Source organism: Lichenostomus cassidix, chromosome 8, assembly GCF_008360975.1.
Source record: "Lichenostomus cassidix isolate B80296 chromosome 8, HeHo_3.0, whole genome shotgun sequence".
Lineage (NCBI taxonomy): Eukaryota > Metazoa > Chordata > Aves > Passeriformes > Meliphagidae > Lichenostomus > Lichenostomus cassidix.
In genome coordinates, this window is record NC_139489.1 from 18,120,145 (window position 1) to 18,144,722 (window position 24,578).

At 38.5% G+C, this 24,578-nt stretch overlaps 1 protein-coding gene across 6 annotated transcripts; it reads right to left on the bottom strand.

The window, feature by feature from the left end:
* Nucleotides 1-297: 297 nt before the first annotated feature.
* FRRS1 (ferric chelate reductase 1) lies at nucleotides 298-24,509 on the bottom strand. 6 transcript variants are annotated; one of them, XM_085068165.1, is made up of 19 exons: nucleotides 24,354-24,509; nucleotides 24,147-24,233; nucleotides 23,187-23,268; nucleotides 15,213-15,364; nucleotides 12,485-12,680; nucleotides 12,125-12,261; nucleotides 11,390-11,484; nucleotides 10,576-10,726; nucleotides 9,561-9,740; nucleotides 8,596-8,694; nucleotides 7,901-8,048; nucleotides 7,270-7,386; nucleotides 6,367-6,482; nucleotides 5,996-6,082; nucleotides 4,980-5,077; nucleotides 4,739-4,797; nucleotides 3,838-3,981; nucleotides 2,686-2,747; nucleotides 298-2,584 (listed from the first exon to the last, which is right to left on the bottom strand). In XM_085068165.1, exons 4-19 carry the CDS (start codon nucleotides 15,258-15,260, stop codon nucleotides 2,492-2,494), a joined length of 1,830 nt encoding a protein of 609 aa, XP_084924291.1. In that variant the 5' UTR covers nucleotides 15,261-15,364; nucleotides 23,187-23,268; nucleotides 24,147-24,233; nucleotides 24,354-24,509; the 3' UTR covers nucleotides 298-2,491. The 6 variants fall into 6 exon arrangements, with proteins under 6 accessions (XP_084924291.1, XP_084924289.1, XP_084924292.1 ...); XM_085068163.1 differs by lacking the exon at nucleotides 23,187-23,268 and adding an exon at nucleotides 23,332-23,459; XM_085068166.1 differs by lacking the exon at nucleotides 23,187-23,268 and adding an exon at nucleotides 23,332-23,500.
* Between the last annotated feature and the right edge of the window lie 69 nt (nucleotides 24,510-24,578).

Consider the following 24,578-nt stretch of genomic DNA (forward strand, 5'->3'; position numbering starts at 1 on the left):
TGACACATTACTTCCTCTTACTAGTCATGCAGGAAAACAGCAGGGGTGGTGGTGGTGTGAACAGAAATCATGTAAAATTAGCAGGGCTTTCAATCAATTAAGTTACAATACTGCATCGAAGGTCTCCCATAAGAAACTACACAATACTGTGAAGAAACAAGTTATCCAGAGCAAGTGACAATTTTGCCAATTTTAAAGTTGTATTAGATGTGGAACGAGAAGTTTTTTTCTTTATGAGAAAAAGAAACTGCATTAAAAAGTACAACATTTTTAACGTTCAATTTCAATAATAGTGTCTCCAGGAAGTATTTAGATAGCTTTAATTTATAAAACTACTTCTACAAAAACCAGACAATCCATTTTGCACCTAGTCAAGACTTTTCTAGTTTCCATTTCACAGCTTTTTCACATTACTAAAAGGGACAAGAACTTTTATTGAGGTATTTACATTCATGTTTTAAAACCCATGTTCATTGTCACATGTAAATGAAACAACCCACAGTACAGCTATTGTATTACAGAAAGAATCTAGTATTAACCTTAATTTAAAAAGCCAATCATGCCTAGGTTGAGTGATTTTTTTTCTATAAACTCACAGTACATGAAAGAGTCCTACAAAACTTTAGCACTAGATGAGCCTGAGATTCCCAGGCTTTTGAGATCAGCGTTCTCTAAAAAACCCACACAATTGGCCCCATGTTTCTTGCTCTTCAGCCTGGGTTGTGACTCATTTCTTCATAGTCCCCCTTTCCCAATCTGCACATGACTTTTTAAAGGGAGATGATTCACCTTAGACTCACTCACAGCCAGCTGCTGCTGACAAAGGGATTAATCCGAGCTCCATAAAAGTCATTGTGGCTAAATCATGCATCTGAGCAGCCAAAAAGATCACTGACTACAAACAAACTTGTAGCTTCCTGAATATTACCTTTCCATGCAACAGGCTGCACTATGGACTTCGGAAGGTGGAGGATGAAACAGAACCAGACAGCTTTAGTAACTGCAAAGAACCACCACCTGGCTCACACCTACAAGTATTTTAGAGCTGGTCATACTTGTAGAGCTGTTGCTGTAAAAGGCTATACCAAGTCAGGCCTCACTACCTACTATTCTATCCAATACGCCCAACACCTTCACTCTCAGCTAGCTTAGAACCCCTAGCCTAAAAATATATTTTGAATTGTTACAACTAAAAAATCTATACTCACCAGTAACAAAAAAGAAGTGTGGGAGCAAGCTGTTCCAAACCACAAAACACAACTGCAAAGCACTGACACTGCATGGCACACTAAGGTTTCATATCCAAAATGCCACTTCATGGTAGGCAAACCATGAACCAAAAAAAATTAACAATAGTCTCTTTCTATTCTCTGTACCTTGTACATATATTTGGAGAAAATTTGTTGACTAAAAAATTATCCTCCAATATTCTTCCAGAATAGAATTGTTATAGAATTCTTACAGTTCGGTCTTCTAGATATGCAGTCTCAAAGGTCTCTCACTTAACACTAGCAGAAGCTGCTTTTCCTGAAGCCAACATAGCTTCCAATTTACATTTTGCTCAATAGCACAAATACAAATGCAACATTCCAGAGCAAGAATTTTCACTTCCATTAAAGCATCAATTGTCACAAATCCATCTTATTCACACAGTCAAGTAATTCAGAAGCCATAAGCAACCAATGACAGTAAGACAAAGATCCATAAATGCAGCTAGGTTCTTGCTGGTTTGAGTTTTGGATGAATAACAACAGGCTTTAAAGCATTATATTTTGCAAACACGTTTTCTCTTTATGGCTTACAAGCACCAAGCAGGAGGAGACAGAGCAGTGTTTTGAGTGAGGCAAATGGTGGTTTTACTAAAGGACTGAAGTTTCCTAACTCCTATGCTTGTTGTATAAGTACGCTGCTCTTAGAGCAGAGAGAGTGGTTTTTGCATTTTACATTTGTCTGTTTAGCTCATGCATCAGCCTGTATTTGTGACAATTTTTCACTAAGTTACATTGTTTGTTTGGTTGGGGTTTTTTTTCTGCCCAAGATGGTCAAGAGCAGGAAGTTGGCACATCATATATCATTAAAGCTCAGTAAAGTGGACAGATTGATCTGGATCAGTCATATCTTACCAGTTTCCCCAATAATATTCACATATGTTTAGGGAACTGACTATCAAAACAACATTTTCAGCACAACTTCTCAGTCTTCTCTTAACCTACAGGCTTCAATCAAGTTAACAAGTGTGCCCTAAAAATAGAGATTTCATTCCTTACTCAGGCAAAGGTTCCCATTAAAAGTCTCATCAGAAGAAAGCTTTTGTAGGACTGCAGTTTTCCTCTCTAGATTTGAATTCCAGATCTCCCTAACACTGAGCATGACACGCATATGCTGTTATTTTTCAATTACATCTTCAGAGAAAAAAAGTTGTAATAAAATGTATTCCTTGCAGATTTTTTAACTGCACAGTATTTCATCACAAAATTCCCAAAGACTTATTTCATACTTGGTTGATTGCTATCAGGAAGGCAATGAGGAATACTATATTTCCACAGACATAGATGGTTAACACAATCTGTTTAAATAGACGACCCTGGAAGAAAAGGGAAAGAAAAGTTATTGAATGGTCTTTTTATTGGTTTAAACAAAGAATCATCCCATTTCATAGCAAGTAATTACAAAATTGTGACTCACCTCTGCTTCTGCAGATGTGAGAGACTGCAGTATCTGTACTCTATCCTCCTCTATCACTTCAACTGTTCATGGGAAGAAAAACAGAAGTCAAGCCTGCCCTTAAACAGGAAGGGGGGTGTTATTTTTATTCTGCAGAAGTCTTGATCCTGTGACTAAGGCTTACACAGCATCAAATCTGAAATGGACTTGGAAGCCTCATTTGACATTTCATGACCTGTGACTATCATGCTCACAGCACAAACGAAAAATTATGCTGGAGCTGACGGCAAAAAGTAAATTCTGGACATTAAAGTAAAAAAACCATTTTGTCTCTTTTGCAAGACTGAAGAATCAAAACACTGAGTTTTGAGCTAAAACCTTTTTTTTTTTTTTTTTTTTTTACATTTTACAATAACTAGATTTCATTTAAAAGTATTTCTCATTCACCAGCATGAGAACACTCATTGTCCAAACATTTCAGGTTAATTAGTCTATTTTGAGGAAATAATTACTGCAGTTAAATTTAAATTCACATATTTTATAATCACTCCTTCCCCACGTCACATTACACAGACTCTTAATTAATCACGCTTCAGTTCTGTAGCTCTCTCATCTCAGCCATAGACAAAGGTCATTCACATGTGCACAGTCACCTCCTCTCACAGACACCAGTCAGAGAAGTTAATTTCCAGTGAAGTCACTACCCATCTCTTCACTAGACATACTGGAGGCAGGATTTCACATTCAAAATGGCAAACATTCAAGCTAGCTCCTGCAATAACAGCCACGCATAACAGCAATTTATCAGCAATAAAATGCAGATTAAATGTGCATCACTTAACCTGGACTTAAAATACCCACCTGGGATCAAAATTATGGCTAAAAATAAGAGGTTCTCAAAATACTTACACATTTCAGTCCCCTATGAACTGTGGTTTGAGAAATGAGAAGCTACTATTTAGAATGGCACAAACACCACTTTTCTAAACACTTTTGTCTTGAAAGCTGGTTTACTTCCATATTCATTTGCATCCAGGAGATAACACTATTACTCAAGAGTTACCCCCATTCAGCTTCCGACTTACAGGCCAAAGAACACCTTCTAAAATTCAGTCCACACTGGTTTTACGCTCAGCAAGCATGGGGACAACAGGAGTTTTGCTGGGTTTGTACCTTTACGAACGAGACAGTAGCTGTGTATTTCCAGAAGAACATCAGTACCCACATGCCAAGCTACAAAGCCAATCATTGCATAGGTGTCCCACGGGTCTGGCAGGTCAAGTGCTGGCAAATCCATTCCCAAGAACATAGTCACCACTATTCAGTAAAACAAGATTAAAAAAAACAATAAGAATGTTGTGCCAGTGTGCTTAAAAAATGCTCTCAATGCTTTTGTAAATAGATTTCCCATTAATTACCTAAAACTGCTTGAGGAATGAAGTTGAAGGAGTTCATGCACTGCTGCCATGCAGCTGAAAGTTGTTGAGGGTTTTTTGGGGGAGCATAGAAGGCTGTTTTAGTGGGGTTGTTTTGGGGTTTTTTTGGTAGTATGAGGGCCAAGACAGGTAGAAAAGGCCAAGATAGTTTTCAACCTGCTTAGTGCCCTATCACATTCCAGCCACACAATCACTAGCATTTTTGACTACCAACAAGACCAGTCACAACAATATTAGTGCTTAAGCTTCCTGCAGAAATTTGCCTGAAATAGAATTAAACACAGCTTCTGTGTCTGTAAGTGGAATTCCTGTCTCCCATTAAATAAACTTGAACTATGCTACTGTAAGAATCTTATCTTCCAAGACTAAAGGAAATTATGAGGGTCAGAACAGGTCCTCATTACAGAGGTATTTCAGATTTGTCAGTAATTCCTTTAGTTTTAAAGTCACTTTATCTCTCTAAAGTTGTACCCAATGGCCATTTAAAATGCACACAAAAGATGGCCAACAAGAAAAAAGATCTTCAGACATGCCTGGACTGGATGCCCATAGATGTTTTAGATGAACAATAGCCCAGACAAAGAACAAAGCTCCTTTAAATCAGTTAAATGGGAGTTACAATTGTTGCTTCTACTCACCAGCTAATATTCTTGCTGTTGTACCAGTACTCCAGTGAAACCAGTTAAACAATTGCCTTCTGCAAAAATAATGAAATACATTTTGTTAATTACATATTTGGGGGAAGAGGGCAGAAATCAAAGAACATTTTTGCCTACTTTCAAGTTGTAAAAACTTTCCATTGTAAAACAAATCCATGCATTTTTTAAAGAAACAGTCACATTTAATTTCTGAGGCTGTAACTTAATGAGTTAGTTGTACCTTGGTGCATGACGAGATGGTCGGAAACCTGCCATAAGTGGTTGAAAGATTGTCAAAGCCATCACAGCACAGCCAAGATAGGGATGAAAACCTGCTTGCTAAACAGAGAACATTTTTCTTAAATATAGTATCTATATAAACAGAGAGAAGAGTCACCAAAAAGCTCCAGATTTCATTTATTCTTACATTAATAAGTTACAACAGAGCAGCACTGGCAGAGGCAAACAGGACAAAACAAGCTGCCCTGCAGCCACATGGAGATTGTTTGCCTTGGTAGCAGACACACTGGTATGTCTGCTCAGGGTTTGTCCCACCTTTCTGCTGTATTGAGATATTCTACCAGCTGAAGAGCAGACTAATATAACTACAGAAGCCATTGTCCAAGCTCTCCAGCCTCAAATCTTTGTCTTCAGAACAGGCATACTTTATAACTCATCCCAGCAGCTGTCTTCTCTCTCGCCCAAAAATATTTTATTCAACTCCCCTAATTCACACCTGTGACCATATTCTCCCACCTTGAATTCAGATACTCTCTAGAACTTCCAACTTTTGATGTCACCTTGCATCAAATAGACTACAGGTGACAGCAATCTCCATCTAGCTACTGCTCCAGACTAAGCTTATCACTGGATGCAGTTATGTCTAATTTCATAAAAACCCTGACTCCCAGAAGGTTTACCATACTAATGTCAGCCATCACATTCTCACTCCCCTCCCAAATTCACATTCTCTAAGCAATTAGTAAGACTGAAATAACACATATAAAGAAACTATGAGCAAGGAATTTATTTGGGAGAAAGGGGAAGGAAAACATTGAAATTTTTCAGTTGTAGTTCAAAGGAAACAACATTCCTCTTCTGTGTTGCTAGGATTTGAAACCAGCCTGCTTAAGAACAGCTTTCACAGAAATTTGCTTAGAAATAATTGTAACACATTAGCTGTCAGTGGACCTCCTCATTCATTTTGTCCCACTTTTACCTTCGAGTTAACAAGCAGGACAAAAAGTACACACTTACTTGGCTCCAACCTCCTCGGTATACAAAAGGCAATACAAAAGAAATGCTTGTAAGCATGACTGTAGTCAACATAAGCATACGATGCACCTAGAAAAGTTAAGTTGGCTTTTAGAAACTACAGTTTTCTTAATACATCATTAAAAGACATTAAATAGACTTACAGTTACAAGATACTCTTAGTGCCCACTTTAGACTTTACTTTTACTAGTAAAGTAGGTGAACTTCCGATTTGTAATTGTTTCGTTTTATAAGATTAAAGAAAAATCTAAATCTCACCATGTTGAGTCTATTTCATGGATCTAGTAGGTTTATAATTCTGCTTACAATAATGCTAGAAAATTCAGTTGGAGATATGTGGAGATTTTCCCCACCTGAAACCACAACTCCTTTCCAAACAGGAATGAATGAGACCAGACAGGTTTGAAGAATCGTGCAACAATAACACCAATACTAACTGTGGTAATCCAAGCAACAAACATTAGTGCTCCTGAAAATTGAAAACAAACAAACAAAAAACCCAACAAGGTAAATTAGTAATTTAAATGCACATGAATACAACTTCAAAGATTATATAATAGTTTAGTCTACATGCACATGGTCAGAATTTACAAAGTACTAAAAACATATCACTCAGCTCAGGCTACAGCTTATAGCCTTTATCTTGCTAGAGGACAGAAACGTCCATGCAAAAGATAATCACACTTTGCCCACACAGCACAACAGAGCAGCTCTGGCTACAGCACATTTCATATATGCTAAGATTCTCAGTACATACTGGTGCAAGAAGCCATTCTACACTGGCTCAGACATCAGAGTATGAAATATGGTATTGCTACAATTTGTGTGACAAAGAAAGTGTGACAGCTCTCTCATGGACCTTGATAAAAGTCCAGTAGTGTGGCAGAAAAAATACCCATTAACTTCAGTGCCTGCAGACTGCCAGTTGAGAGGTTTCTCACTTCAAATAGAACAAAACCAAAATTGCAACTAGAACAACTTGAAATAGAGAGAAAGAGATAAAGAGGTCCTAATTATAAATTTAGGGAAAAGGCAAGTGCAGGTTCATTTTCCTGAGCAAAAAGAATCTTACAACACTGTCCTTGAAATAAAAAATTATTAATAACTTAACTCTGCCACCAGAGTACCAGATCTTGCTAGCCAATAGAATATACAACATGAATGCCAGAAAGACAAGAGGGAATACCTCATCTGCAATAACTCTCCAGTCTCAGCAAGTCTAGAACTGGAAGACAAAACTAGAAACTGCAGCTTACCATGAGCCTTGATAAGTCGTGGGGACCGGGAACCTCCAATATCCTGAGGAAGACCTGTGACATTGTACAGTCCATTGGTGACCAGGGGCTGACGATGATGTTTGTATATTAGTCCACCTGAGCAGTGACATAAAGGGATTTATTTATTGGTAATGAAAGCCATTGCACTTGTAAGTGTGCTCATTCCTTATTCATGAATGCAAGCCCTGTTGTGACTGCTGAGCATAATCATACAAGCTAACACACAATCTGGTAAGAACCTGCCACCCAAGCTATCCTGCACACCTAATGTACAAAACCCAATTCACCCAGCTACAGGAAATACCTTTCTCTACTACATGCACAAGACATGAAGAATAAGTCCCTTTTATGCCAGTCTCCATTTTAAAAAAAATATGTGGCCTGTTCTCAAGAAGCTATAAGTTCTATCATGTGTACTGAGTAAGTTTGCAACAACTTGCACAGGCAAACCCATAATCCAGAGAAGCAGTAAAGGTGACTGAATTAAAGGCCTCAAACTTGGGAACTTTAGTTCAGACACCAATTCTTAGCTAAGGCATGTCTTACAGAAGGGTTACTAACTCATTTGGAGTTGCTCAAAGAAAAGCAACCATATCTAAGTCAAGTTTACCTTCACTAGCTTCCCCATCTGCCAGAAAGATGTAGTAACTGGTATCCATATTAAATCTCCCTTTATAAGCAGGGAGACGAATACTCCTTCTGAAAGAACATTGAAGAATACCATCCAAAAGCCTCCATGACACATCTTCAAGGACATTCTGTAAAACAAGAGACATTTAATACCCAGTGTTTTCAGACTGGCAGAGTAATTGGCTTAAAAGTAACCCAGGAAAAGAAAAGAGTGTCACTGATGCACAAAGAAAGAATGTGAATGATCCAGGGAAGGGGGGATGCCTTCTAAATTGGCATGCAAGAGGTATGTCAATAAGTTGACACAGCAACATATGGGTTGAATTCATTATCACTAATTTTTACAGCTCATAACAATCTCCCCCTTCCCTTTCAATCTTGAACCCAGGATCTATCAATTGCAACTGCAGTTCCAGGAAAGGGAGAGCTTAATAATAATTAATAAGGCACAAAGTTTCTAAATAGAATAAGCTCCAATCACATGAGCATTTTTACAAATTAAATTTAGACTTCCAAAGTCAACATGTACCAGGAAGTCAGAGCCAAACCAATTTCACCTTAGAGAATTATGGATCCAGTATTTACAACTGCTGCACAAAATAAAAGTGCAAAGCAGCAGCATACCTTACTTCAAAGCCACATTTGTGGAAGTATCTTAGTTGTTTTCAAACATACCTCTGAATCCAAGAGAGGATGACTTCGCTTCTTCAGCAGGGCAGTGCTTACGTGAACGCGGTGATCCTCATTAACACACAGATATGCATCATCACCACCCTGCAGAGTTTAAAAGAAAAATATCTATAGCGCAACAAAAACACTGCTGGCAGTCTCCAAAAGGTCTTTGATTTAAGATAGGCAGCAAGACCTGAGAGATTTCTGTAGTTATCAAGCTGTTATTTCTCATCTTTCAAACATCAGTATTATTAGTGAGGAACCACATTAAGTCAAACAGATGACACACAGAAATATGCATTATGATTCACACTCCGCTCCCAGAGTAACAACCACGTTATCAGAAGTTTCTTTAATTATTTAGAATTCACTAAATTAACTAGACAAGACAGAGATGGATGTTGAAGCTATTTAAAAATCCACTTCAGTTACACGATTTTTTCCTCCACAGCTGTAAAAAAAAAAAAAATGTTAAGAACCAAGTGTTCCTGTACTAGGAATCTGAATATAAGCAGCATCTCCTTTGTGCAACAAGTAGCTTATGGATTATGCATTTGTCAACAGCACCAGCCCTTCACTTTAACATAAAAGTTAGAAAGAAGTATATTTAAACGTTTAAGACTGTGTAGGAGTAACATTCAAGGATCAAATGCAAATGTTTTCAGAATAACAGCTCAGCTTCTGAGAGGTGAGATTTTTTGGATGGATAAAGATTGATTGAACTAGGAATTTCAACCAGACAGGTTGAATTCTGCCATAACAGTCACCCATAGGGAAATTCTACTCCAATTAGTCAGTCCTAAGAGAAAAGTGAATATCCACCTATAAGAGATAACCTGTGTTTTAGCACTATGGGTGAGTCACACTTTGTGTGACATCTGACAGTAGTTCCATTTTCCATATGCATTTCCATTCAAACTTTACTAATATCACAACAGCAACCATGGAAAATAAAACAGAATACTCACCATCCACTGGTCATGGGACAATGCAAATGCTAAATATCCTTCACTTGGACCACTCATTTCAATAAAAACTGAACTCTCCTCTTGTTGGAAGGATAGAAAAAAACAGGAAGCACTTCCAGGATCACAGTTTGAAGGGTTCCTAATGCAGAACTTCGTACTTCCACAACCTGATGCACTAAACTAGACAATTAAGCAAACAAATTGTGAGCAACGCAACTTCTCATTCTCTTCCTCCCTTTCTATCCAAGGTAGAAGAAAAGCATACAAAGAACAACAATGTCATCTATGTCTACATACCAATCTCTTAAACCATGTCCATAATTACTGTAGGACTACTAAGAAAAATGATGGTGAATTCCAAACTATATTTGGGCTGAATTTTCTCTTTAAAGACATTACAATAGAATAACTTTGAAAAGACAGTAAAAAACTTTAGAAAAAACTTCCTCTGGTTTAATATTTGGAGCAGTAATATCAGCTGTAAGATGAGGAAGAAAGGAAGGGTGCTCCAGCTTTGTGTTTGCTTTTTAAACTAGAAACTCCACTGATACACATTGAGAAAATACATTGATTGTCAGTCACATTTATCCTGGATCAAATAGCAATGCTTGCTCAATCCATTCGAAACTCAGTAATAGAAGTCAGTAACACAGATGAACTCAGAGAAGAAAGCCTCTGAGTCTGCAGTTGCTAATACGAAGTTATTAGTCAAGACCAGTGTAAGTCTTTTCCCAGCTCTCATGACAAGTATGCGTAATATATTCTGATCGTTAATTTCTAAATGTTCTATTAATCTACTGACCTGTGTGCAGCATGAGAACATTTAACCCTGAGAAGTTCAGGCAACTGAACTAAAACAGGAGAGTAGCTGTCCGTGTTCTTAGTCTTACATATCAAAGTTACTCATCCACCATCTTTCTTTTTCTGTTATGATGCTGTATCAACGTGACCTCATTATATTCTCTTCATCACAAGCATTAAAGATAGCCTATGATTTAGGTTTATCATTACTTACTGGCTTTGATATGTAGGAAACTGGGTATGAAGTTGACATAGCCTCTGATGTTGCATGTAAAGGTGGTGTTGGGGAAATCACATCAGGCTGAGAAACAACAGGACCCGGAATCTTTACCCAGAAAGTCCTGTATTTCTTCACAACTGTGGCTCTTAGAAAACACAATAAACACAGTCATTACTGTATATACGTATAGTTGACTGCTATTTTAAAAAGGAAAAAGGAAAATGGAAACAATTCTATAGTTCATACAAATTTGTAACACCATCTTTATGGAGACCTCTACCATTTTAGGGATTAAAGCAGGAAACTATCTTAAATCTCAGTAGAAAAAGAATTTTAAAATGTAATACCCCATGCTGCAGTGGATAGAAGAAACATCCATGTCTATGGCATAGATTAGAACTTCAGAGAAGAGTTGCATTGCTTTTATCCTGTAGTTCACAAAAAGCTAGTAGTGTAACAGGAGAGTATACATATCATTTGGTTAGGTACAAGCAAGAAAAAGATTCTTAACACTGCATATTACAGGTATGAGATGTGAGAAGTTAACTAGGAAGACTAAAGAAACCAGTTTCCAAATCCTCTTATACTCTCCTTGGGAAGAAAAAAAAAAAAAAATTCACCTTTAAGCTCACCCTAATATACAACTGTTTGCATTAATGTAGATTCTGCAGCAAGCAAGAGGGGTTGACTTTTCAGGCCATTGCACCCAAGGACTTTTCAGTTGCTGGACAGTATTTGACACAGCCAATGGTACAGGATTACCTTGTTTACATTTTAAGGAAATAGAATTGATACTAGGTTTACTTACAGAAACTGTATATGTTTTGGAGCACCTCCAGGAGCAATCCAATAGACTTTTATGTCTTTCTTTTTTGCTTTACTTGTGTGACTGACAGCTGAATTCTGAAAACACACACATGAAGAGTTACACAATGTATATGCATTTTGTTAGTTAACAGTCAGCAGAGGCTGCAACTAAATACCAAAGAAACTTTGCATTGTTACAATGCACAACCCCAGTGCCACTGGCTTTTCCCCAGTCAGTCATGATCAGCTCAGGTGAAATGTAGTACTGTAACTTACGCATACTAACAAACTTCAAGGCTAAAAAAGAACAATTTTCAATCCAGAGGACTCCAGCAATGAGACAGAGGCCCCTGCAGCATTTATACAGAAATAGTGACATTTTCTTAGTAAGATAATGCTCCACTTTTTGACAATAAGAGGATGAAGAGACAATGCAACAACTCCTTTCAATACTAGGAATACACTACATTCATTGTTTACATGTAAAAGTAATGTTACAAATGCTACATCTTCCTGCAGCAGTCAGTAGCCTTCTGTCCTCAGGATAGTTCAAACAGCTCATGAGATTAGCTCAGAGCTGCAGCAAGTCATGCCTCTATACTTCAAGTTGGACCAATTTCCCAAGAGACTCACTGAACTCAAATAAGAGTACATAGGTCAGCTCTGTCCTATTCCAGATATAGTCTAGTCAAACCCCTCAGTGCCCAGTACCCCATTTTAAGGCACTGGACTATACCTTGGTACGACCGCATGTCAGAAGCTGAGAATGTCTCCGGTCAGCTAACACAAAAGAACCAACTGCAGGGCTATCCAGGTGTTCTGCATCCCGGGCTTGTATGAAAAATCCTTCAAAATCTGGCCCAGACAGATGAACTGAAACAAGAAGAAAAATAAAAGGAAATTTAACTCTACTCCAGAGGAAGAAGAAAATATTTCAGTGACTACCAGATGCTCACTGTACACATACTGAATGATGGCTAATGGATTACCTAAACAACATTCAATAGCTTAGATAAATCCAGCAGAGAAAACTGATGAAAGGCATACTATAATAAAAAGAAACAGTAAATTAAACTCTTCAGCTATAACACAATACCTTCTATGTTGTCCCCTGGTTTAAATTGAGTCACATTCACTGTAATGGTGTGCTCAGGTAACAGCTGAGGAGAGCTACCATGACAGGGTACCATGCTAGTACAGGCTTCTCTTACTTTTCCATTTGGATAGCCACCCACAGATGCATAGAAGCAAACAAACATCCAAACAGCAACAGCAAAACCAGGCAGCTCCATCTGCATAAGATAAGATTTACAGGCAATTAAATAAAATAAATATTTACATTACAGGTCACCACTCATCTTTAGAAATCAGTTGAATGCTAAAACACAAAAGCATGTTTTAAAAAAGCATTCATGAGAAGACACCATTCCCAGCTGCTGAAGAGCTTCTGCTTCTGATAACTGCCAGACATTGCAAGAATGTTCAGATATCATGTTTCAGGCCATCTACAGGCTGTCGATGGATCCCTCCATCCACTGGGTGGATTATTTCCTTCCATGCATCTAGATAGCACATGTAAAATATCTTTTGCCTATCCATCTCCCATTCTCTCTCAAAAAAAAAAAGTTTCTTAAACACAGGACAGATGGATCTTAAAGCATGCTTCACAGATATATAAAGGTTGACAGTATAGAGGAACTACACAGCTAGTATGAAGCCCACTTTTATTAATCATAGCTTCCAATTTTGCATTATTACAGACTGCCTCTTGTTTCCACAACCCGTGTCTATTTCTTCACATATGACAAATAATTCCCCATTAACAAGTTCTTCTTTCTGCAGGGAAACTAAAGTTGCCAAATGTCAGAAATAAATTTTATACATGCAAGACTGAGAATTTGGTATGAAGATTTAGACAGACATATGTATGTTTGTTGCAGAAAAGCACAAGACTTCTCCTTTCAACTCTTCGGTTATTGGACCTCTAGACAATTAGTCAAACAATGGATTGCTTGTCACACTCTTGTCAAGGGAACAGTATGCATGAAAGACATGGGGTAGTAGGACCAGAGATCCTAAAACAGTTATATGAACCCCTAATCTCAGCTTTCACCATTCAGTGTTTTGCCCCAGCACAATGCTGTTTTCATTGAAAAGCTGTGGCAATTGTTTTGCTACTCAGTAGCATGCAGGCCTTACAGCTGTGCTGTGGTTTACAGAAGGCCTCAGCCAACAAAATTGTTTCCACGTCCAAAAGGCCAGGACAACAGAGATAAACTTCCTTTCAATCCTTAGGCACAAGAAGTGAATTATCAGCTCTAGTGGAACATAGACAGACAAGTAGGTCTGCCTTCTGGTAGGGCTATGCCCATTTTGCAGCAAGTGATAAGAAGTATCAGGTTATGAAGTTCCCTGACAGCACAGATGGACATGAAGATAAGAAACACATAGAGCCATTTCAGACTGAACTCTTGACACCTAAAAAGTAGTCAAATGAAGACAAGGCACATCATTAGTCTTTCACAACAGGAGTCCTCAACATGAACTCTTCCAACGTTCTCATACATTCAGTGTTATAAATTCACAATTCCCAAGTCAATACTAAATTTGTACTTCATAATAGGGCTCCTCAGCAGCTTTACACCAACCATCAGAAGAAAATCAGAGGCAAGAGAGCATTGAACAGTGAGGTTTCAGGAACTAGAAAATAAAAACCCAATGCTCAACTCCACCCAAATAGTCACGATAACATCATGATCATATCTGTAACTTCTAGTTAAAAGTACTTCCTTCTACTTCCAATGCTTCTCCAAACTGTCAAAAGTTCACAACAAAGTGATTTTGTTCATAAGTTAAAGAAGCCTATAGAAAGCTAAAAACTAAGGTTAAGTAAAATTATGTGTACCAGAGAAATCTTCAAAACAAGAAGAGATGAGGCTGCATAGCGCAGAGAGAAGAAAAAGAGTCGGGTAGTATTCTGCTTTAATTAGCAGAGGATGTGGTAGGGATGTAAAATGAAACAAGAAATATTCTTTGTCAGATTCAACTGACTCAAAAGCTAGCAGAAGAAAAAGATTAGGTAGAGATTAATAATATTTTTAAAAAAAAGCAACCAAAATCTGAAAATGATTCGGATAAATGGAGAGCAATAAGTTACTCCTTCCTGTGTTGAAAACAACTCCTACAGTCCCTGCAGATATCAATAGTTAAGAGAGCCCTATTAGCCTAATAGCTCAGGATCTCTTCACAGAAATTTTCTTCTTTCAGCTGTTTAACTTCATTAGCTGCACAGTGTGAAATCTATAACTTCTGAGGAGAAGAAGAGATGAGACAACAGGAAAAGCAAACATCCTGTCAATTCAAAGGTACAAAAGCTACCACAGACAGAAATTTTCTCTTAAGCACCATGAGACAAGAGAGCAAGCAGAAAAGGAAGAGCCTCCTGAAGAGAATAAGCTATATTAATATAAGGAGTTTATGACACATTCCTTTAGAAATATACCCCTACAAAGGGAAAGCAGATAGTCCTGCTGCCGAAGAGCCACCCTCCCTCTGAATTCATAAAAAGAGATTGGGTTGACCTCTTCTGCTCAGTTAAAGGTGGTCATATCGTGACAGCTGGATTGAGCAAGGACAGAAAACATGCTGTGTTCACATTCATAATAATTCATTACTGTTAAAATACAAACACTCACAGCCCCCCCATGCACACAAAACAACAAAACATACACACCTCACCATCTCGTTTTTTCTAAAAAAGAGAATTTCAAGGGCTTATATGTTTCAAAATGACTTTTTATAACAGTTTGAGTGTAGGTACTTACCTTACAGCCAGTCCTGTTACAGTGACAAAGTCTGGGTAAAACTGCCATTGACGCTCTACTTGCAGTAAAACAACAACTTTTATTACTTTGTAACCTCTTCTATTTGGCTTGCATCTAACAGAATAAGCCTTTACTGTATCCAGGAAGCTTGTCTGAAAAAAGAAAACAATACACACAGAGAAAAAGTAAGGTTTGTAAGAGCACCTTTGCTTTAGGCATGTATTTTATATGGCTTCCCTACACTTCAGCTGAAATGCATGAAGCAGTAATGAAACACTGATCCTGCAGCTTCCTTTGCTTTGTCAGACATTTACTTCCCCAGACTTCAAACAGTTGGATACTAAGTAATTACTTAATTATCTTCTGGTGCACTTAATGGCAAGGGAACCTACAACCAATTTTTGATACCTTCTTCCTCCAATTATCAGTTGACACAAATTTGCACCATGATTTTAATGCTTATTACGCATTTACTCCCTAACAAAGAGGCACTTTATTTTAGAAATATGAACAATCTTAAAAATATGGTAACTTTGTCTTTTTTTCATATATCTCACCAAAAATGAACAGGAGGCAAGGATTTTGCACTGTTCGGTTGTTTAATTACTTTACTTGGGCAGCCGCTCTGCACATAATCTTTAAGGCCCCAATCCTGCAAACTTGTATTTATATGAAGAACCCAAAGCCAGAGACTGAGCTAAAAAGACATAGTTTGTTACCCCAACACGTAAATTCAACTACAGCATGAGCTCATTTACTATCACAGTTATCATAGAGCCATCTCCTATGCACATTAATGAAGAAACAAAGTAAGAAACTAATATTCACACAATGAGAGGCAAACAAGATGCCAGAGGAACGTGGTTGGCATGGCTTCCAGATAAAATAGCTTACCTTTACTCAGTAAGGCACACAGGTTTAGGAGTTTTCGCTAAAGCAATTCAGAAATCTCGCATGAAAGGCAGCAGCTACAAGATTATTTAAAAACGCCACCAGGTTTTACTTTACTTCATACCTGCTGCTTCATACCTGTTCTATTAAGCAAGTACACTTTCCAAAGAGCTTGCCGCATCCACACTGTGAGCACTCAGTGGCGTCAGTTTGACCAAAGCACTCTGGGGGTACAGCAGCTCCTCAGCCCCGCACGCCCTTGTCCCAGGGAGCCGTACGCTCCTCTCCGGCACCGCTGCGGCGGAAAAGGGCGGGCAGGGGAAAGGTGCGGCTGGGGCAACCAGCCCCTTCCTCTGCTCGAGCCTGGCCCGTGGCTGCGGCGCTTTTCTGGCTGCGGGAGTGGCCCGCACGCCGTGCCCGAGGGGCGCGGATGGCCCGGGACGGGGCGGGGCGGAGCCGAGCCGAGCCGAGCCGAGCCGAGCTGAGCCGCGCCCGGGGAGCCGCGAAGCGGCGCGCTGCGAACGCCCCGTGTGCCCGAGGTGCTGCCCGCCGGGAACTTCCAGAACGGGGCCCTGGGCAAGGGGTTCGGGCTCGGAATTGCTCTGCAGTCTCCCAAGGCTGGAGGTCTGGATGGCCGTCCTGGTTTTACAGCTAGAGTTTTACTGAGATTGTCCTTGTCAAAGCTTGCGGAGCTCATTCGCGGTGCTATTCGTGTGCCGAAAGGTGGTCACGTATACAGGCTTGCAAAATCAGGCCTCTTCTTATCAAGAAAGCAAATAAGTACTGGCTGTAACTGGGGCTTTGCTGGCAGAAACTGCAATTGCTTATCCAGGCTTCTCTAACTTCTGTTTTGTTTAAATCCAAGTTCTCAATTGCTGATGAAGTGGCATAAAAAGACAATCTTCTCTTTAAAATGTACTGCAACTGTTGTTCGTGTGTACATAATGATTCTGTATTTCTTGCAAAGGAGAAGTGTCTAGCTTAACCAAATGAGAGAGAGACATAGAGGGCTGGGGCATGGGTTTGAATCTTCCTGCAAGCCTGAAGAGATACAGAGCTGTGTAACCTACTATTGACCTATATTAGAGGATGAGGATGTCAACTGGCAAATGAATGACACAATATCTAACATGAAAAGAAGCTGATGACTTTTTTGTTTAGTTTATTATAGGGACTTAAGGAAGTAAGGGAAAGCTTATAATTTTGAAAGCAACAGCAATTTCATAGAGAAGACTTCATTCCAAGCACATAAAAGGAAATTTCTCTTGCTTAAGAACCGAGGAAACAATTAAGTAAAATATATATAATTTTGGAAATTAACAATTGTGCAGCCCAAGGTTCATACTGATAGCTATTCTATTTTTTTAAGCCCAAAGCTATATGGAAAACAATAAGCCATAGAAGCTCGATCTGAAGGGAATCTGTATTGCTATGTGTTCCTTGTGATCAACTTTCCTCTTAGGTATTAAGCTAACTATTCAGCAAAATTGTGGTATTTTAGAAGGTCAGACCTTGCACAAGTTTCATATGTGTGCATTGGGCTCTGTGTTACTGACAAGTTTATGACCATAAAAAGGCTGCATCCCTATCAGATTGTTTTGATGATGGATAATTTGGATCAAAGAATTTTTTGTTACTAGTGTTATCTATTTTGAAATACTGACATGCTTGAAAAAGTGCATTTAGATTTGCTAAATACATGCGGGATACTAAATATATGCTGGATACTGGGCTTTCTCTGATAAAAGCCCAGTATGGCACCAATATTTATTCACCTCTCTCTTCCGTATCCTACATATATGAGACTATGCATTTCAAGATTTTTCAAGCTTTCAGCATTATTGTCTCACCTAAAGATGTATTTGGGAATTAATAACAATATTGTTATCTTGGATAGGAAGAATTCTTCCTACCAAATCAATTTGTACATGGTGGGGGTTTTTTGCCCCAAAGAGAGGGGAATGTTTGAGTCATTAAAACAATCCCGACCATCTAAAAGGAAGCAAATTATTATAAAGTCACAACGTAGGATGAGATATTTTTCTCCATAATTAATAATTTCTTTTTCCTTGAGCTTTGGCACTGTTTCATACTTACCTGTTTTATTAACTTATTGTTAATTTACAAACTAAAGTATTCCCCTTATGTTCAGAAATTTCCTTGTACTCTATGCATTTTTTTTGTTCGTATTTCTCTTTACTAATCACATTAATTTTTTATTTCTTTTTTTATGTCACACAGAAAATTCAGACTTGGAATCGTATTTATATGAAAATACTTGTTTCCGCATTTTAGAATTTTCAGTCAATGACTGTAACAATCCACCTGGTGGCAGTAGCCCCTCAGTCAAATCAGATTTGGCAGTCGACTGCACAGGAACCTACTTTGTTTTTGCGTCTCTATTCTGACACAACAGCTGAAGTACCCGAACCATAGCTTTCTACCAAAACACGTATCCACTTCGACTTAAATAGATTTTTTTTTTTAATGGGTACTTCCTTGCTTATCTGAAACGAAATAATTAAGACTGGTTGCCTGATATGAATTGGAGACAGGTCTGTATAGGTGTTATGACAAAATGACATGCAACCTGTCACTTTTCTGAGAGTCTCCACTTAATGCAGTGCACAACACAATTAAATGAATGGATATAGGGCTTCAGTCAAATAATTTTACCTGGTTCCAGTGATGTGGATCAGTGCTTTATCTGATGCACACTATGAAGTTTTATCTGATAAAAGTACTGCATTATTAACTTTATTTAGCTATATTTTCTGATAATTGCTGTAATTTTTTTTAATTATTAATTTTATTATATCAGCAAGGCGTGATAAGTTTCTATTCTGCTTTACAGGGAACAAAGAGCTTGCTGGCAAAGGCATTGACCTGTAAGTGCTTCAGTTTAAGGCACTTTAGACCAGATTACAGAATTCATAATGTGAAGCTAAGATTAATTGAAATCTTGTACAGTGCTCTATCACACACTTATCAGCTTCTTTTTCAGCCAATCTCAATTCCACCTTTGCCCCCCAGCTTTTTTTCTCTGCCCTTTCACTTGGATTAAGAACTAATTTTCCCACCCTTTTTCATCTCATCTCAGATATCCTTTCACAGGCAACCCCTTTCTATTTTTTAACTTTTTCTCAGCAGCTCCTAATTTGACTCGTTCATGGCTTCTAAATGCATTCTTTTTTCAGACCCATAATGTCTGTGGGTTTTGCAGTTGCTCTGAGTTTAAGCACAAGCAATCCTGCTGGAGGGATGATGTACAGCACTATTAGTTGTACCTACATTCTAGTTAGTACATGCCCAGTGCCCCTGGTGGGGAACCGTGTGGTGATGTTTGATGTTTGTCTCTCCATAAGAATGGTTGCAGGGATTTTAGTTCTTACATTAGCAAGTCTCACCTAAATGTTTGCAGGGATCTTCAAAAGCCAATAAACTGGTCAGACCATGACAGAGCTGGTAAAAGGCATATCCAATATAAGAGAGTTGTGAGAAGAATAAGGGAGCGAAGATTGTTTCATACCAGTTTTCAAGTCCTGTAAGCAGCAATCCTGGATTGATGAGCACAGGGGAATATCAAGGAAGGTGTAAAGTGACCCCAGCCAGACATGCTATGGAAAGCTGCCTCCTGCACTATCAGGTTAGTACATAGTCCCTTTGGAAGCCAGCACCTCCAAGAAAGTTCCAGATTTTCTCAGAAGCAAAATATCAAAGCTGCTCTGTGATACAAGACACTAATTCCCCCAGCTGAAATAGCCAGTGCTTTGTGCAGAGGCAGGATTCTCAAAAAGCTGGGCAGCAGCAGCAGCAGTTTGTCCCAAAATACAGCACTTATTCCTAGGTCCTGGGTATTCATAAAGGAGCCACTGCCCAGTTAGGGGCAAACTACTTCTCATCAGTAATCCTAAACATAAATTTGTGGATAACCAAAAGACTTGATGATATCAATAAGACAAACACTATATAGGAACTTCTGTTTTCTGGTAGCAGCATTTGGTGATGGTTCAACTGTAAATGTTGAAGCAGGTGCTCTGATTGCTGTACAGAGCAAAAAGATTTGCCAGTCTAATTTGGTAGTACTCTAGTGCAAACCACTCTTGTATCATCTTCCCCGTTCTTTCTGCTCATGTTTAATATCTTTAAAACAAATGCTTGCTGTAGTCATACATTTGATGAAATATTCTCCTTCTGCAAAATATTACACCATGTTAGGCTGTGTAAACTGCCTTGTCTTGAATTCTGCCTGCACTGAAGGATTACAGAGCAGGAGTACAGTCCCCAACATTAGCTTTCAGATAACTTCAGGAAATTACTTCTTTGTTTAAAAAGCAGATGTCAGATTCATAGAACAGAAAAGCACAATCACATGTTTACCATTTGACTTAAAGAACTGTCTAGGTAAGATTTAAGGATTATTATTTTAATGGACCAGGAAAATATTCACAGTATTCTCAGAATAGTTTGACATATTAGGAAGGAATATCATAAAGGAGATGGAGAGTGCAAGAGACACTCTGAATATTTATTTTTGAGGAGGAAATATAAAACTGTAAGACTAGATGTGCTTGATAAGACACTGCTACAGTTCATTTAGGAATAGATACACTGAAGTCTTAAATTTCAGCACATCTCACTAGTGTTAAATGGAACAGTTCAGACAAGGATAAAAATGCTGGTAGTGGTTCAGTACAATGGTATGATATGTTCTCCCTCTACAATAAAAATTGGCCCAGTATATGTGAATTTATTTTACACTTAACTAAGTTAAATGGTACCAGAATATAACTCAGATACTTTGTTTTATTTGCCAAGTCACCACATTTGAAGATTATGAATACCAAATTAATGTGATGCTCTTAGCTAAGGTAGAGTCCAATCTATCTTAAGCAATTATGTGGAAAGCTGCCTTTAGCAACATTTTATATGGACCTCTTTAAAGATATAGGCATTGATTTTTACAATTTTCTATTAAAATTTAAACTCTATTAAAAATTAACTTTCTATGGAAGTTAGAGCATTGATTGTTTGAGGCCCCACAGTAAAAGAATGGCCAAACTGGAATTAAAAACAAACCAAAAATGTTTCTGCAATCCAAAAATTCATGATGACACCAGGTTAATCTTTCAAAAGTCAAACCAACACAGCTGAGCAACTACAGGAAAGGCCAGTAAGGACGAAGTAAATCAATTAGTGTCCTAGCCTCTCCATCTTATATGATTTCTTACTTTAAAAGGCATTTTCGTTCCAATTTATTGCCTATTCACTGCCTATCAGACTATTGCAATTTGTTTAGCCATTTAGAAGAAACTTTAAAAAAAAGCTATAGGTGACTATGTCAATGTTCTCATGAATGTTTTCACTCAATACTAATGTCCAAGAACATATACAAATTTCTCCTGAGCCCGTAACTGTCTAAGAATAGCACTTATTTTCACTCACTGCATAGCAAAGATCTAGCTCAGAAAAGACTGCAGTTTAATCGAATTGCAAAGATACAGTTTTAAAAAAAAGAAGTTTTCCTTCAAGTTTGCATTTCTAGTTGAGAACTTCCCATTAGAACACAAAAGCTAGACAGAAGATTCAATACCTCTTAAGCTTCCTATTGTTTGAACAATGAAACAGTGTTAGTTCATGAATTTACAGGGCATGAGTAAGGAGCATTGAGGAAAAATGTGCTCACTTTAAATTTCAAAGTCTCAAATTTCCTGTACACAGGACAAAGGAATCTGCTTTTAATTTTAGTTGGATGTTAAGTTCCCTCTGTGCTAGTTGGATTTTACTGTTGTCATTGGGAACTATTTTTCTGTTGTTAAAAAGTGAGTGCCATCATGTAAGTACTCTAAGTTCCACACTTTACAGTCCTAACCTTTAAAACAGGCATAAGCAATATGACATTAGTGTGATCTGACACCTACAGAAAAGCTCCACAAACTGTATTGACACCATTGCTAGGATAAGTGTTCTGTAACACTGAGTTGCAAAACAGAAGGCAAGAAAGGGGCGCCACTAGGAAGGTGCGTGTAAAAGGACTGAAGAATTCTGGTATTAGTACATTTGAAAATGCTGCAAAATTATTTCCTGATAGTTAACATTGATAGAGTATGCACTCTTATTTTGAAGCAACTATTGATCATTTCCTGCTGTGGTATATCATAATCCCACTCAGAGAAACTGCAAACTGAAGATAAAATGGCATTGTGAAAACCACCCTTTAGATGCCAGTGTAGCAAATGCCATGCACGGTTCGTGTTGGCTGTGTCCTAGACAAAATCTGCAATGCTCAAAGGTGGCACTTGTGCATTCATGTGGAGTGGCTGGTGTGGTTTCCATATAGAGAAAAACTGCTCAATTTACATCTGCTAAATTAACACAGACCCAAAGCCTGTAAGGAATGGGCCAGCATAAAAAATAATACTGATGGAGAAAGGATTAGGGAAGTCTGATCTGCTTTCCTAATTAAAAACCCTCAAGAGACCTGCAACATTCATTATCCTTGAAACAGTATTTTTTTTATATTTAATTGAAGGTAAATGAAATTATATTGTTCCAATTATTAAGTTATTTAACAGTACCTAGGTAACTTTTTTACTGGGTAGTGAATCAAGTCCTTCATTTACACTGTTGACATCTAGTTTAGCTACAGTCACAGATGATGGTCAAAATAAGTGCCTCAGGATTGGTTTCCTAATGATTTTTGTCCAAGACACTAAAAAAATCTTTTTTCACAAACCTAGATACATTTCAAAATCTGTCTCAATGCATAGTATGGAGGAGATGTGGCAGTGCAAACCTAGTGATTGGGGTAGGGTGAGTTTCCATATGGAGTAAGGAAATGAAAAGAGCCACATTTTAAAACTTAATAGCAGAAGAGAAACTGCCTTTAATAATACCCTTTGGGTTATTTTCTTGCTTTTTACAATGTATTCAACATGCACTTTAGGGTAACTATTTATGCACAGGACTTGGCTACATAGGCATTATATGCTCTCACTCTCTTAGAGCTGTTCTCTGTGTAAGCAGCTCATGAAATTTCTAAATCCCAGCCCTTTTGCAGTACGTGACAGGACAGCAGCAAACCTGGAGGAAAGGACACGTGGACAAGGCTCTGTGGCAGACCAACTGCAAAGTCACTTCAGGATACTGAAGGTTGCTGAGGACCCTAGAAAAAAGATGGTCCAGATCTCTTTCAATTACCTCTGTTGGTTTTGTTCCTATGACTTACATAACTGTCGAAGCTTCTCATATTTCCCACTCCTATGTTGTATCATCTTCTTTTCTGAGATACATCCAATTCAGAGGAAACAGTCAGCATGCCAGCAGAGCCAGGATTCTGCCAGGTGCAAGTCTGTCCTACAAACACAGGCCAGCAAGCTGAGTAAAGAATAAGGGGGCTAGAAAAGACAAGGACAATGGGAGAATCCTACTGGGTACTCAGGAAATATCTGTGTGAAATAACTGAGATCATAAGTATCACATTTGAATCATATCTGAATGAGCCTCACTGAGGTGAATCTTAAGGGAAATGAACCAGGAGGGCTTTTACTTTTTCCACCACCCTGTCTAGGGACCCTAATATTGTCAAGGGCATACAAGCTGACATATTCACTTACACCAACATGAAAACCTTTCTCAACAATACCAAAAAACATTACCTGTAATGAGGAAAAAGATTTCTTGATATTTTCAGTGGGAGAAGGAGGTGAGAGACAAAATAAAGGAAAAAGCTACCAAACTATAAAAAAAACTTCAGTTTGCAATGCATGGAAGTGTTTCCGTGACTATCAAGGCCTTTGGACTCCCCCTAAATGCACGGTAATTGGGTGAACACCCTGCAGTAAAACACACTTAATAAGGGTAGGCATGGAATGGCTGGAAGTAAATGGTTAAGCCTAAATTGTTTTTCAGACTCCTTCCAATTCCACGAAATATACCACTTTTGAGAAGAAGAAAAAAAAACCAAACTCAGTATAACACAGTGATTGTAAATTGAGAAGCACTTTTTTTTAACGTATTTCTAGGCAATAAAAATAGACTGACCTTCCAGCGCTGCAAGGGTGACCTTTACACTGGGGTGCAGTTAATGACTTCGGTGGTGAGAGGCCTGGAGCAACTGTCCCAGGTGTTCTGCAATACAAAGCAATGGCAAGGGCTGAATGGTGTCAGCAGTTCGCATGACAGTAGGCTGCAAAACAAGGGGTGGGGTGGCTGTTCTGATGTTTGGGATTTTTTTAAAAACCACGCTACCTCTTGGTCAAAGACAGATCCACGGAGTTTGTAGTCTTGTCCACACACTATATATAGCACTTAAACCCTGGCTGACATCATGTTTTTTCAGCAGCGCAGCCTATCAGGACGGAGTCGGCCGCCCGGCGCTGGGTGCCGGCCCTGAGGCAGCGGGGCGGCAGCGCTGAGGGAACTCGGCGGAGCGGCGTTCCAGCCACGGCAAGGAGCGGCTGGGCCCACAGGCGC